This window comes from Phyllostomus hastatus, unplaced genomic scaffold (assembly GCF_019186645.2).
Source record: "Phyllostomus hastatus isolate PE091 unplaced genomic scaffold, TTU_PhHast_1.1 phas_contig_58, whole genome shotgun sequence".
NCBI classification, from domain to species: Eukaryota; Metazoa; Chordata; class Mammalia; order Chiroptera; family Phyllostomidae; genus Phyllostomus; species Phyllostomus hastatus.
Window position 1 is genome coordinate 6165873 of NW_025333916.1, and position 15494 is coordinate 6181366.

Below are 15494 nucleotides of genomic sequence, written 5' to 3' on the forward strand. Positions count from 1 at the left end.
TAAGGATAGCTGAGCAAGATAGAAGTAACTATAATGACTTTGTTTACTAAATATCTCATTGTCAACTGTTTATTTTTAATTCTTCTGAGCCATTTCCATAAAAAGTAACATTCAACCTTTAATTTGTATAGTTAAATATAGAAGGAAGTTATTTAACTTGGTCAAAAAATGGACTCCTTTTGAAAGTTAAATTAATGGCAGTCAACTGGTACGTTTGAAATTACGCTTTATATTATTAGGGAGAAGAACTCAGAAGAGGAGTAAAAGTCAGTGCTGTAAGACTGTAAAGTTAAGGAAGAAGCTCTCTAGCCCTGGCATAGCTCAGTGGATTGAGCGCGGGCTGTGAACCAAAGTGCCGCAGGTTCGATTCCCAGCCAGGGTACATGCCTGGGTTGCAGGCTATAACCCCCAGCAACCACACATTGATGTTTCTCTCTCTATCTCCCTCCCTCCCCTCTCTAAAAATAAATAAATAAAATCTTAAAAAAAAAAAGAAGGCTCTTCAAAGTAGGGACACCCTCTCTCAAAATATTAACAGTTGTGCTGGGTTAGTCACCTGACAGTCATAGAAAGAGGTAACACAGTACTTGGTTTACTCTGGCTCCAAAAAGCTCTGGGAATGTCAGTCAGAATTTTCTGTATACCGCAATAGCTAAGGTGCACCCGCTGCAAAAAAGGAGCATTATTAAACACAATCACACGTTAAGCTGAGATGACAGATGTTAAAATGACTATGAACAGTACGGTTGAAGTGGGAAGGGGTCACACGCAATTGTCTGGGAGCAATGAGACAAGGATGTGTGAAGAAATAATCTATTCTCTAGAGAATGATAGGGTTTTTGGGTATGAGAGATAATGGATGAGATCATTGGAAAGACAGAGCAAAGGGCCAGTTTCTAATTAAATTGACAGCTTATATAGGGTTTTCTCAGGGAAAATATCAGTGGTCCAAGTTGGGCTCCATTTAGTGCATCAGCACTGTAGTGAGAGGGCTAGAAACATGGCACAGCTTTTGGGGACAAGGCTTTTTTTCCCACTACCTGTCAAAACAAATATCATTCAGATGATGTGTCCATGCACCAAATGGTAATGAAATAGAGAGAGGATATCCAGGGTGAGAGCTGTGGGGGTTAGTCCGTGTATACATTCTGCTTAACAAAGAAGGTGTTTAAATTTGGGGTGGGGGTGGGGAAGCTGTAAGCATTAAAGGGTATTCATGCTGTTTTCCTATTATGACACCCATCAGGCTAGAAGATATATCAAAAGAAATGGATTGATAGGGTTGGTGATTGGATGTAGTTAGAAGAAAGATGAGTAAATGAACAAAGGACATAGGGTTTTTATCATTTAAAAGGATTATAGTTTTTAGATGTTGTTTGACCTCTTAAGGCAGGAAGAGGTTGATTGTGTGTGGGGGTTGGACAGTACTTACATATGAAATAGTATCATGAACATTTTTAGCTAGCACTCAAACAAGTTCCATATTACATACAAATGGGGAAAATGCAATTCGTAAATGACGAGGTATGAATTTTTTATACTTTAAGCCATGAGGCTGCCACATCAACAAATGTAATCCCTTGGCAAATATATCTTATGTTTATATCTGTGAAATGTATACATTTGACACAGAACCCAAAGGGAACAAGTAAGCATTTTATATGTATACTTTGATTTGCAAACTCCATTCTGGGAAACATTTATTAAATTAGAAACAAGGAAGGAGTGCAAGCAAAATGAGCTTAGACTTGGTGTTACTTTCATGCATTTTGCCAAACTTGAACTCAACTTGTTTGAAATGTTTTTTTTTAATGTATAGAAAACTACTCTTAAAAGTTAAAATGATAAATTATTAAACTTAAAATTCATTGATGGGAGCCCCACATTGTAGTGGTTAGTTCATGTGAAATATCATAAGCTGAAATAGCAAGAAGAGATCACGCCAAGAATCTTGGAAGGAGGGACCAACTCTGGACACGTGATGCACTCCACATTTGATGTAGCTGTTGATGAGGGCACCAGAGCTTACTGAAGGGCCATAAGACAGAATACTTTCTTGAAATAAATTTGAGGCCCATTTGAATGAAAGTTCTATGACGGTAAAGATCTTGTTTATCATGTCTCTCAACGTCCTTGATGCCAGCATGAAGTTAAAGAAAGCAGCACTTCCTGTTAGTCTCCCAGGGGTGAAGAAAAGAAGTGAGGGGGCAACCCTTTCATTCCCCAGGAGCTGAGGCAAATGTCAGTTATTTTGAAAGGCTCTAATCTGCCACCACTGTGAAGGTGATGGCATTTCAACTCAAGTGGGTCTGAAACATACTCAGCTCAGATACAACTATGGCCTGGCACATGGGGTGCAAAGAGACCTTTTTTTTCTCTATCAATTAATTTTCTGATATATGCAGAGTGGGTACAAAGTCTTATCAAACTGTGAGCTCCATGAGAGCAGCTCATATTTCACTTATTGTTACAGAAGACGTAGAAACAGAGAGAGACACAGAGAGGCATAGGTTGCAGTAGATGTGCTACACTGGTTAAGAGCATTTAACTGTAGAGCCACCTGCTTGGGTTAGTATCCTGGCTCCACCAGTGATCAGTGTGTGACCTTGGGTAACTCCTGGCCTGTAGCAGTAATGACAGTTCATCCACCTCATAAAGTTGCAATGAGGGCTAAATGAACTAATAGATACAAAGTACTTAGAACAGTGCCTGGCACGTGGAGACTGCTAAATAAGTATTAGCTATTATTATATGCTCCAAGCCTTCACAGTGCCATAGTAAGCATTAAGTAAATACTTTGATTACTGAAAGAATGAAAGAAAAGAACTTTGGAACCTATATGAATATAAACATATAGGCAGTGACTTAATGAAGAGTAATGGCCCTATTAACCATGTAGAGCTCTGGACTCTAGAAGAGTTTTAATCTTTCTAAATTCTTAGTCAATTTCAAATAAAATATGAGCCTAGACTATATTTTGAGTGCTTTTCTAAATACAATGTTGCTATTAGTAACAGAAGCAGCTGCAAACAGGCTCTTTAGCCATTGGACCACGTGTTTCAAAACAGTGCTTTCATTCAGATTGGTATCCCAGGGAGTGGATGGGCAATGGGTAAGCCTTGTGCCAATCTCTGTTGCCAAAACAAGATTGATGCCTATGTTGGCATCAGCTTTACGCTGGCTAGTCAAAATACACTCGATTTTTGGAAATTTTGAGATATAAATGCATAATCCTTTCCTTCTTGATGAAAAGAGAACTTTTCTCATTTGTACAGCAAGAGCTGTATTGCTTGACACAGCTTAAGTACCTTTTAACATAAAAATGTTAATAAATGGAATAGACGCCAATTGTCTATAGAGCATAGTCCATGAACATTTCCAGGTGTACCAAATTTAACTAGAAAAAAAAAGACTTTTTCTTTAGATTCATTAAATTACACATTACACTGAGAAAAATCAGCAATATGGTTCTGGCAATATACAGTATTCCTGACACTTCTCTTAGCAAATGGCTTTTCTTCTACATCAGCACTCAATGCTGGCCAAATAGCATGACCTTGGCCTTCTGTCTAAACTCTTATAATTTTAAAAATCCACTGGTGGGAATGAATTCTCTTTGGAGATATGGATGATTTACAAGTAACAGAAAAGTTCAGCTTCCGTTACCACTGATGGCTATGCTTCCATTTATGTTTTCCCTAAGCCATAACTATTTAAAATGTTACTGTTAGCATTCTAGTTGTCCTATTTGTCGGTATATAACTCTCCACTTAAATCTATAGAACAAATCATATTAATTAAAATAAATTGGTTAGGACAGTTAAGTTGTATTGCAGATTGTCTCTGAAGGCTATAAATTCAAATTAAGGGTTTTGCTGCTTATCCCTGAGCTTGGAAATAGTCCTTTTACTGCATTAGTAGTAGCAAAAGAAATCTACTGCCTTACAAAAGAATATTAATTTAAATTCCTGCATAAATAGCTGGACAAACTGCAGATATAGCTATTTATCATAATTATATACCAAACTCTTGGTTGACACAAGCAACCAAACTGCTAATTTAATATGGCAAGTATTGATATTTAATAGTCTAGAGTATGGATTTTTCTTAGACATACTGTATTTCTATATATTTTAAATATACATTCCTCTGTATATTTATATCTATCCTATTTATTTCTATATATTATATGTTAGGTATATATAACATTGGGTTATAGGAGTTCTAAACTGTGTACTATATTAACAGTGATATATTTTTGTAAAATAAACCTTATTTTCTGAATATTAAAATGTTAAATTAGGTGACAAAATTTTGGGACTTGGAATAACTTTGATCATTTTAAGATAATCCCATGTTATATAAGTTCCCAAGGCAAAGATGGGTCTGCTGTTTATAGTATTCTGTAAAAACTGAAGGTCCTTTACATTTCATGGAAATCTCCACAATAAAAATTTTAAAAGTCTGCCTTTAAAAATGAAAATAAGCAGTACAAATCAATAACATTCCTGTTTTTGAACTCTTTTTGTAAGTAAATTTTCTTAATGCCTTCCTATTTCTACTGAATTCTCCCCAAAACTAGCATACATTAATTAGTTTTAGGGGATAGCTAAATTATGTTAGAAAGAAGTTTATAAAGCTCTCTTTGCTCTTTTACCAGAGTGAGATGTTTATTATCCATTCATTCCCAAACACCCCTACCTGAAAGCAGTGTAAAGGCTTGTAACCCTCATGTAGGATCCATATTATTTAACTATTGTAGAGATTCAATACAAAGTTTGGAGAAAAGCCAAACTTCTAAACTGTTAAAAATTGCAGCCTACAAGGAAATTTTAAACTGTTATATTGTAGAGAAGATAAAGCTAAGCAATAAAAAAACTATCTAGGTTACATGAAAAAAATAATGTTGATTTCTCCATCTCCACTAAATGTATGCTAAAGGAGGTGGACTGGACTATCTACATTTCTTAAAACTTAGCTTTTTAAACATGAGGCAAAAGTGGTTGTATTATAGATTGTATCATCTAGAGAATATATCAGAAAGAAGGTGGGTTAGTAAGTATAGTATTGCAAAGACCTATTTCCAAAGGAAGAGGCTTAACTGTCAAATCCTGTGTGTTATGTGGATAAAAAATAGTGCCATTTATATTCAAGGTGATTACATTCAAAGCTGATATTCTGGTTTATAATAGATTTCCCATAACTATTCATGAATACCCATTAAGTTATTCTCAAGAGTAGGATAGCCTCATAGATGTTTCCTCCCTAAAGTTTATCCTTTGGGACTAAGTGCTATTCAGCATCACCTCCCTATAGAAATATCTTTAAGGACGAACATCAAATTCTATAGTTTCCAATTTTACCATAGAATTTAATAATGACTTTACTACTCAAAAAATCAGGATTCTTTCTGTCATTAATGTTGCTACATTATCAATGAGTAAGAACATGAATTACTCCCTAAAGCTACCTCAGCTTACATCATAAGGAAAGGCCCTGCATTACTGAATGTGGCAGAATGTATATGAACGGTGAGAATAACTGAAGTGAAAGTGACAATCAAATTTAGAAAACCTGGGACAAAAATGAAGTTTAAAGATAGTGAATTACAGTGTGGGAGACAGATGAGTTACAGACGGAGAGACGATAGGCAGATAGTGGGAGTAAATGTGAGGCTTCCCGAGGGAGAAGACAGGATGGTCTAGGATTGAACCTTGGGCAGGCCCACACTCACAGGACAACAGGGAGGAGAGAATACAGGCAGGCTTGTCCCCTCTCATTTGAACCTTCCTTTGGGGCCAGTCTGCACTGTTGTGCGGAGGAGGAGAGAAGGGCAACAAGGTTTGTTTGAAAAGAATAAAATCCAATATGACTTCATTTTTCACTTCTCAGCTACAAACTAGTAGGACAATTTGAAATCATTAGTTTGGCCAGATAGTCGATGTTATTTAACAGTGCAGTTAACGAATAAATAATTGTAAAGCACTTTGTAAATATAAAGTACTACATAAATGTTTCATAATACCATTAAATCAGGATGCTTATTTCAAGTTGCATTTTTATATCCAAGTATTTTATTGGTGTTTCAGGGGGAATGCCAATAATATGATTAAAAGTTATTATAGAATATATGTGAAAGATATAACAAAAGAAAACAGAAAGAGCCTTGGCCATGCTAGGCTGAACAGAATGAACAAATACAAAATTAAAGAAAGGAGGGAATGACAACGTGAACACAGAAATGTGTAACTGAACACTGAGTGAAACTACCATAATAATTGGTAACTTCATTTTACCTACATATTTATCAGAAAGAAAACTGATCAGATAAAATGATGGGAAGGGCAACAGAGCAGGAGAAGAAACATCAAGTCAGGAGCTCTGGGGAAGCCAGTTGATTCAAGCAGAGTCTCATAAAATAATTAGCCATGTTTCATGAATTCATAGCTTACTTGCTCTTTACAATAATGCATTAGATTAATACTATTAGCATCCTCTATTCTGCATATGAAAAAACTGAGGCACAGAGAGGTTATATAACTTGTCCAATAGGTCATAGTTAGTAAAAGGCAGTCAGTGTCTGCCGGGAAGGATCTGGGAAAGGTTTTCTGTCCCCGATAAAGAGGACGCATGCAGCTTGTGTGCCCCTTCTTCCATTCTCCTGCCTCAAAACTAGGGCATGATGCTGAAGTTGCAGCACCCTCTTGCATCCACGAGGCAAAGGACAAGAGACATCAGGTCTATGTGCCTGCACCCTTGGATGCCTTGCTATGTGAGAAACGTAACCACCTATTGATTCAATCAATCACAGTTGGGATTTCTGCTATTTGAAGAAATTTGAGGTGATTCAACTTTAACCAGTATGCAAAAAAAAAAAAAACATGCTAAGTTACCACTCATCGAGTGTTTGCTGTGAACCATATACCATTTTATGTTTTATGTGTATACAGTTGTTTCATCCTGATGGCAAGTCTATGAAGCAGGCAATGTTATTATTCACATTTTATTGATAGGGAAACAGAGGTGCAATATCTGGCTTGGCCACAGCCACATAGTTTAAAAGGGATTCAAGAAGCACCTGGCTTCTCAACCTCTGCTCCTTAGCAAACAATATTCTAAGCAGCGAAATACTAAAACCATTTCAATTAAAATCACAAACTAGATAGGGATGCTTCAATACCATTTTGGAGACTGTAGAACACATATTTAATTCCTCCGTGGCAATGCTATTAACATTTTGGGAAGAGAACTCTTTATTGCTTGGCATTGTTGCATATTAAAGATGCTTACCATCTCTGTTCCCAGCCCCAGGAGCACTCTCCAGACAGTGTTAACCAAAAACGCTCTCCGTATTTCCCCACAGGGACTCAGTGCCAACCCAGTGCAGAACCGCCATTCCAGAAGAGCAGTCAGCAAACATTCTCTGTAAAAGTCCAAACAGTGAATGTCCTGGGCTTTGTGGGGCATTCATACCCAGTGGGTCTCAGCCACAACTTCTAAACCCTGACATTATAGAATGAGATCAATCGTGGCAATACATAAACAAATGAGCATGGCTGTGTTCCCATACAGAAGATCAGGCAGATGCCTCTGGCCTGGGGCTGAGTGTGTATGTAAATCCAGGAAGACCCACCAAGGCTGAGAGCATTCACACCAATCTGAGTAGTGCTGGTGAGCAAAGCTGTGACTGCTAGTTCTGTTAATGCATCTCAGCCAAGGTTTCAGAGTCCTCTGTTGTGTTTGGGGAGGAAAAAGGACCCCTGATTAAAGACAGGCCAACCTCCCACACCTATCCACCTAGGAGCCCTACAGATGGACACATTCCAGAAGACAGCTAAGATAATGGTACAGATAAGTGGGGTCTCTTGGGATTTTGCTGCTCATCAGTGTTTAAGATGCATGTTCATTGTCACCAGTAGGAGTGGAGGTCAGGTTGCAATTCTCTTACCAGAGTAGGCAGTTGGGGAATTTAGTAATAGTGAAAAAGAGCAGGCTTCCAAAGTTGGGAAAAAAACAAAAATGTAATTACTTCATAAAGCTGATTTAAGCAGAACTAGAATGTGTTGGTTCTGACATTTTCTGGTTTCTGTAGGGACATGCTTCCACTACAGATTTTAAATATATAGAGGAAACTAAAGATAGAAATTTTAAACAGATTGCCAGTCAACTGTGTTTAACAAATTGATAAATTATTTTCTCTTCCCATAGTTTTTGATATAATTATTTTTGAACTGTGTTAACAAAGTCTAAATGACAATGGAATTAGAGATAGAATTAGGAGTGGAATTAAGAACTTAAACGTGAAAAATAGCAATGCTTATGATAAACATGCATTTCAAATCACTAATACTAATAATCACTAAAAGTGAAGTATTAGGGTAAATGTAGTTTTAATACTTAGTTTTTCCTATCTTTGTCATAATTTCTTATTCTCTTATGAATTTTTTTTTCTTAATAAGCACAAAGCAAATGTAAGAATTTTGTGGTAGGTAAGTAGCTTTGTCTAATATCATTGCTAACAGCTCAATTATACTATGAAATGCCTATAATTGTAATGAAGCTTCAAAAATCCTTTTCTTAGATTCTATTGTGCATACAATTCATTTAAATTACATTAATTATAGAGATTTTTTAATGAAGCAGAGAACTTGTGTTTTCAATTTTCACACATAGAGACAATGATCAAAATATTTATGAGCATATTACATATTTTGTTGACATTCAGAAGATAATTCATTTTTTACTCAGTACAATATTAGTACCTTTACATGGGAGAAAAGGCAAACCTAATTTGTCATGTTTGGGTTTCTTTAAACAGTATATGAATTTTAGCCTAGGCCAGGTAGTTCAGCTGGCCCAATGCCAGTTGAGCATCATCCTAATGTACCAAGGTGGTGGGTTCAGTCCCCAGCCAGGGCACATACAGGAATTGACCAGTGAATGCATAAAAAAGTGGAACAACATATTGATAATTCTCTTTCTCCACACCCTCTCTCCTTTCCTCTTTCTCTAAAAGTCAATTTTTTTAAAGTATGGAAATTTTAGAAAGTTTCTTTTTTAAACTATCTAGCCTAATTCATGCCATATTTTTTAGGAAATGTAATATTTTAACTACTTTAACAGTAATTAATGATACCTGTAAAATGATTTTAAAACCATGGTTGGTGTTGCATTTACAAGCCTGGACTCCAGAGTCTGACTCCCTTGTTTCAACTCAGCAATACCTGGGCAAGTGACATTAACATTCTGTGCTTCAGTTTACTTCATGGGATAGGAATAATAACACTTTGCAGTAAGGATTTAAAGAGTGATATGTCAAGTGTTTAAAGCAATGCCCTCATACATAGTTAGTACTATATAAGTATCTTTCATTATGTATTTTCCTGCTTGGAAGGAGTTCAACTTAATATACTAATTCAGGATGCCCAAGTTCACCTATATAAAATGGGTAGGGACCATTCTTTAAGATCCCATGAAAGCAGTATTGGGTGACCTTGTGGGTTAAATTTTAAATCCAAAAATATTGATTTCAGGAGTACCCCCTTTTGTAACATGGCTTTGAACAGTGCAGTGGCAACAAATCTCTACCCTTCAAGTTGTTAAAACCAGTATGACCAGTTACTTAACTCTGACCATATGGGAACATATGGAAAAACTAACAGGACTAGAAATAGCAGTTCTTAGATTCAGCCAAGGTTGGTGCTAGGAGATGAGGAGAAACCCAGGCAGAGGATGAAGAAGAAATGTAGAAATGTAAATTAAATCCAGGTCTAGTCTCTCAGATAATCCCCCCTTTCTATCCGATCTTTCCTTTTTTCTTCTCTCTTACATATCCCAGCTCCCAGGGTTGGCCACAGCATGTTGAAACTAGCTCTTCAACTAGGAAACCTGTGTGAGAACAGGGATCCCACTAGGAGTTTTCTATGGAAATGCAGTGCCCATGCTTCCTTTTCACCACTCAAACCAAACCAGATGCCCACAAACTTAATAATATGCTTTCCTCATGTATAACAGACAGTTTGTTACCCAGAAATTCTAACTATAATAAAATAGGGGGCTTCTGGAAGACATTCATTGAATAGCTGCTTGTTTATTGTTAGAAATACTATGATACCATGATTCTATATATAAGCAACCCTAAAGACTACACCAACAAACTATTAGAAACAATAAACAAATACAGTAAAGTTGCCAGATGCAAAATCAATATACAAAAATCCATTGTATTCCTATACATTAATGACAAAATATTAGGAAAAAGTGAAGAAAATTCCATTTGCAACTGCAATGTAAAGAATAAAATACCTAGGAATAAACTTAAAGGAAATGAAGGACCTATGTACATTGAAACTACAAGACATTCTTAAAAGAAATTGAAGACATAAGAAAATGTGAAGGTATTCCGTGCTCATAGACCGGAAGAATCAACATAGTTAAAATGGCCATATTACCTAAAACAATATACAGATTTAATGCAATTCCTATAAAAATTCCAATGGCACTTTTCAGAGAAATAGAACAAAAAATTCTCAAATTTGTATAGAACCAAAAATACCCCTAAGGGGGGAAAAAGATATCACACACCCTGACTTCAAATTCCACTACAAAGCTACAGTAATGAAGACATTATGGTATTTGCAGAAAAACAGACACACAGACCAAAAAACAAAATTAAGAGCCTAGAAATTAAGAGCCCACATTTATGTGAGCAGCTCATTTTAGACAAAGGAGCCAAAAACATACAATGGGGAAAGCAAAGCCTCTGCAATAAATTATGTTAAGAAAACTGAAAAGCCACATGCAAAAGAATGAATCTAGACTACCATATATGAAAACAAAGATACTAAAGTATGGGACTTGGTCTCAGAAAGGAGTTTGTGAACTGGACCCCAAAGACAAGGGAAGCACAAGCAAAAATAAAAGAATGGGACTATATCCAACTAAAAAGCTTCTGCGCAGCAAAAGAAACCATCAACAAAACAAAAAGGCAACCAACCAAATGGGAGAAGACATTTGCAAATGATACCTCTGATAAGAGATATATTGATATCCAGACTATACAAAGAACTTATATAACTCAACAACAACAACAACAAAAAAACAAAATATGCTATTAAAAATTGGCAGAGGACCTCAACGGACATACAAATAGCTATTAGATATATGAGAAGACTCTCAACTTCACTAGCTTTAAAAGAATTGCAAGTCAAAACCACAGTGAGATACCACCTCACACTTGTTAGAATGGCTCTTATCAAAAAGACAAGAAATAACAAGTGGATGTGGAGAAAAGGGAACCCTCATATACTGCTCATAGGAATGTAAAGTAGTACAGCCACTATGGAAAACAGTATGCAAGTTCCTCAAAAAATAAAGAATATAGCTACTATATGATTCAGCAATCCCTCTTCTGGGTATCTATCTGAAAATTTTAAAAACATTTATTTGTAAAGATATATTTACCCCTATGTTCTCTGTAGCATTACTTATGGTAGCCAAAACCTGGAAACAACTGAAGTGTCTTTCAGTGGATGACTGGATGAAGAAAATGTGGAATATCTGTACTACGGAAGACTATTCAGCCATAAAAAAGGGTGAAAAACTGCCATTTGTGACAACATGGATGGATCTTGAGAGTTTCACACTAAGTGAAATAAACCAGTTGAAAAAGGACAAGAACCATATGATTTCACTCATATGTGGGATATGAAACAGAAAGCAACAAATAAATAAACAAATAAACTCATAGACATAGAAAAGTGTATGAAATTTACCAGAGGGGAAGAAGGGGTGAAGGGAAGGATAAAGAGGGTGCAGGGAGTCAAATACATGGTGACAGGGGAGACTGGTAAAGGGTGGGGAGCACGCAATGCAATCAATGTAAAGATGACATGTTATAGAATTGTACACTTGAAAATTACATAATGTTATGAACCAACACCACTACAATAGTTTTTAATTGAAAAATGAGCCCTGGTTGGTGTGGTTCAGTCAACTAGTGCCAGCCTGCGAACTGAAAGGTTGCCAGTTCAATTCCTGGTTAGGGCACATGACTGGGTTGCAGGCCAGGTCCTTGGTTGGGGGTGTGTGAGAGGTAACCATTGTGTGTGTGTGTGTGTCACTCTCTCTCTCTCTCTGCCTCCCTTCCCCTCTCTCTAAAAATAAATGAATAAATAAAATCTTTTAAAAAATTAAAAATGAAATCTTATCTCCTGGGGACCTTATAGTAGAGGTCTTTTAGTATGAATCAACATTGGTTTCAAAATCCTTCCATGACAGCATATCATGATGGATGGCTTAGGTAGAACTACAATGAAAAGAGAAGAGAAATACATGCAGATAATTCCTTGTTGGGGTGCTAGGTTAAGTATGCCTGACTATTCCAGGGGAGGTCCCGTATATGAGAGAAGAAGGAGGGGAAGGATACATTAATTGTATTTGGGTTATTGTGATAATACTTACTTTGCAAAATTATATGAGCATATACATACTTTGCTCCATGTTCTTAACATTTTGTCCTGTAGTTCCCAATCACACAGAATTAGAAAGCCCATCATTTCTTTATTTCTTTATTTCTTTTTACTTTTAGCAAATTCTCTGTGGATCCTTGGTAACAATCTGCAACTTTTCTAGATTTTATTTATATGCATGTATATCCTGGTAATCCACATCCTTTTTTTAAAACCTAGAACTGCAGAAACCTCATTTAAAATAATACTTTAAAACTTTACCCTGGAGTAGAGCTGGTTTGACTATTTTCATCTCCCATTCTCCTGGCCCACTGTGCAGAAGCAGTGCCAATGAATTGTGTTGCCCAAGAAGTAGTCAGTAAAAAAACAAACAAGGAGAAACAGACGCCTCAATAAACCAGTGAATATACCTGTTCAAGTCTTGAACAACTGAGTGTTGGCTGTAGTTTGGACGTTACAAAAATACTAAGATGTGATTTTTCTTTTAGATGGGAAATGAGGAAGGATGAAAGACTAGAAGAGGAAGAAAAAGCAATGCTGGAATATTTAAAACAAATTTGCAACATCCAGAACTCTTCTGCCTCAGATAACACAGAAGAACAGTAATCTGCAGAAAACAGCAACAGCGTTATTTTAGGAAATAATCACATATAATGGAGCAGGATTTTTACTACAGTCAGGATGAACCTCAGTTGTGTTGTGAAGCATGAAACCAATGACTGAGTAATCTCTGAAGTGAAAAGAAATATAGCACATAAAAAATAAAGTGCTACATATATTTTATTTTAAAATTAATTTCAAATGTTTTTCTTCTCTCAATGTTTCTCTTTAGTTGATATAACTGCTGCCATCTCGTGTTCCCTTGAATTATTTTTTTCTTTCAGCCTTGAAGTATCTATGACAACAGGCAAAATGTTTGGATATCTTTTCCCTAAGGATTTTTAAACACAGCATTTGGATGTTAAGTTGAATGGCATCACATGGCCCCCTGAGAGTCATCTGAAATTTTTTATCTAATTTTGTAGCTGTATCCCAAGTCCAGGTCTTACCAGCCTTCTTTCCCACAGCCTCTTCATGTCCAACTTATCTTAATCATACCCACAAAGAGCACTCCTCTGAAATATAGCTTTATTCATATCTCTGCATATAGTGGTTTTTTAAACATCAGTTCCAATCATATGCTTTCAGATACTATACCCAATGGCACCATGTTCAGGCAACTGTGAGCCATCCTCTTGGCTCAGGCCACACACTTGCCATTTTCCTCAACCAGAAACCATTTTTCTCACAAAATTATGTTCAAAACAGACTACAGCGATCTCTACTCCTCAGGTCATTATCTACAATTTCTGTTTTCTTATTTCCATTACCTTATACACACAAAGGAAATGGAACATGTTCTAGCACCCTGTACACCAAGTAAAGCTATATATACTGTAAACTTCCTAGCAGTGTCTGATATTAGATTATAAAAATTTAAAGGCCTTCCTGTATAATGCGAGGTCCCCTTTTATAAGAGTAGTCTCTCCAAATACCTACTACAAAGTCATTCATCTAGTCAGCAGTTAATAAACACAACTGTTTGAATGTCATTGAAAAAAGACAATGAAGACTTTTAGGCTACTGAGCAATCTACTGGACACCTGGGAGAATATATCATGAACTGTTTTAGACCGTATGACATTGCATATCATGGTTTCTGATGTTTTCAGATTGTCCATGTTCCCATGTTCTATAATTTTGATAAAATATATGTAGGCTTCATGATAATCAAAGGAAAGGAATTAAGCATTTTTCAAAGTAGGTTTACAGCTGTTCATATGGAAAATAATACAACAATAAATAATACAAGAATTAACTCTATTTTATGTACTTACAACTGTAAACCTACTTTTGCCACACCTTGTATGATCTCATGAACCAAGCATTTTATGATGTAGTTGACATAATTTCTAAAAATTTGATGTAGGTCATTTAAAAATTTTTATGAAACTTTTATGAGAATTTGACTTTCCATCTAATCTTACCTATAAGCAGTTCTATAACAACATAAGGCAACAGTTGACTATTCTCTCAGCTTAGTGATGGTCTGTGCATTAAATCTGCATAACTCTGTTCTACTAGGAGAGACACTAAAATAGAAAGTCAAAGTAAAGATAAATTGATCAATAACCTAAATGAAATAATCTTACAAAATTATAGGATTTCACATTTAGGTTCCTTTATCTTGCAACATACCTAAAGATCATCTTTTAACACTATTTCTTAATTAAATCTGTATTTTCTATAGTAATCCTGGAAGTGATTTTGTTCCTCTAGAAAAAAAATTTCTCTATGACTCTCTTTTCAAAGAAATATAGAGGAGAATGGGATGAGCTGGAAAGAGAAGTAGAAAAGAGAAAAGAGCTTGCAGTTGAATTCTCTTTTGTACTTGCCCAGGGTAATTATTATAGCCATAAATGCAATAAAATTTATACCTAGAAATGTTAAATGGTAAGTCACTGATTTATCAGATCACTTTGACTGTATACTTAATGTTTCTTAAAGTATAAAAAGTGGTATTTCAAAATGTTTTCCTTTCTCAGAATTATTTTGCATTTGTATATATTAACAACAGGAATGAATACTTCATAACTTTCCATATGCTTACTACAAAAATATTATCTTCCTATAAAAATTATCTTCCTCACTGTTCTATTTAACTGTATTTTTGTAATTATAAAGGAGTATCTATTTTATTATTCATTTAGCAGTTACTATGTGGAAACAGTATGAATTAATTTTTAATAAAAGAGATGGTAATGTATAGTTCAGATATTTTACATTTTTATCATTGTTATCAAACACTGTTATAGAACTACCAAACAAGAAAAGGGAAAAACTTATCTCTTTTCTGTACCAATATGTGATTACTCAAAATGTCCTATTATTCCAGTTCATAAAGTGTGAGTTCAAGAGAACTTCAGGTCACTTGTAATTAGAATATTTTCAACAAAAAAAAATCTTTAAGATTTTTTATCCTTC

General features: G+C 35.6%; 1 protein-coding gene across 6 annotated transcripts in view; it reads left to right on the forward strand.

Annotated features, from left to right (window-relative positions):
- The window catches only part of KIAA0825 (KIAA0825 ortholog), a 398694-nt gene extending 383544 nt beyond the window's left edge, over positions 1-15150 (forward strand). For all 6 annotated transcript variants that reach the window (XM_045848391.1, XM_045848392.1, XM_045848393.1 and 3 more), the window contains one exon: positions 12959-15150. In XM_045848391.1, coding sequence (XP_045704347.1) covers positions 12959-13076 — 118 coding nt within the window. In that variant the 3' untranslated portion in view covers positions 13077-15150. The remainder of the gene's footprint in view (positions 1-12958) is intronic.
- Positions 15151-15494: the final 344 nt, after the last annotated feature.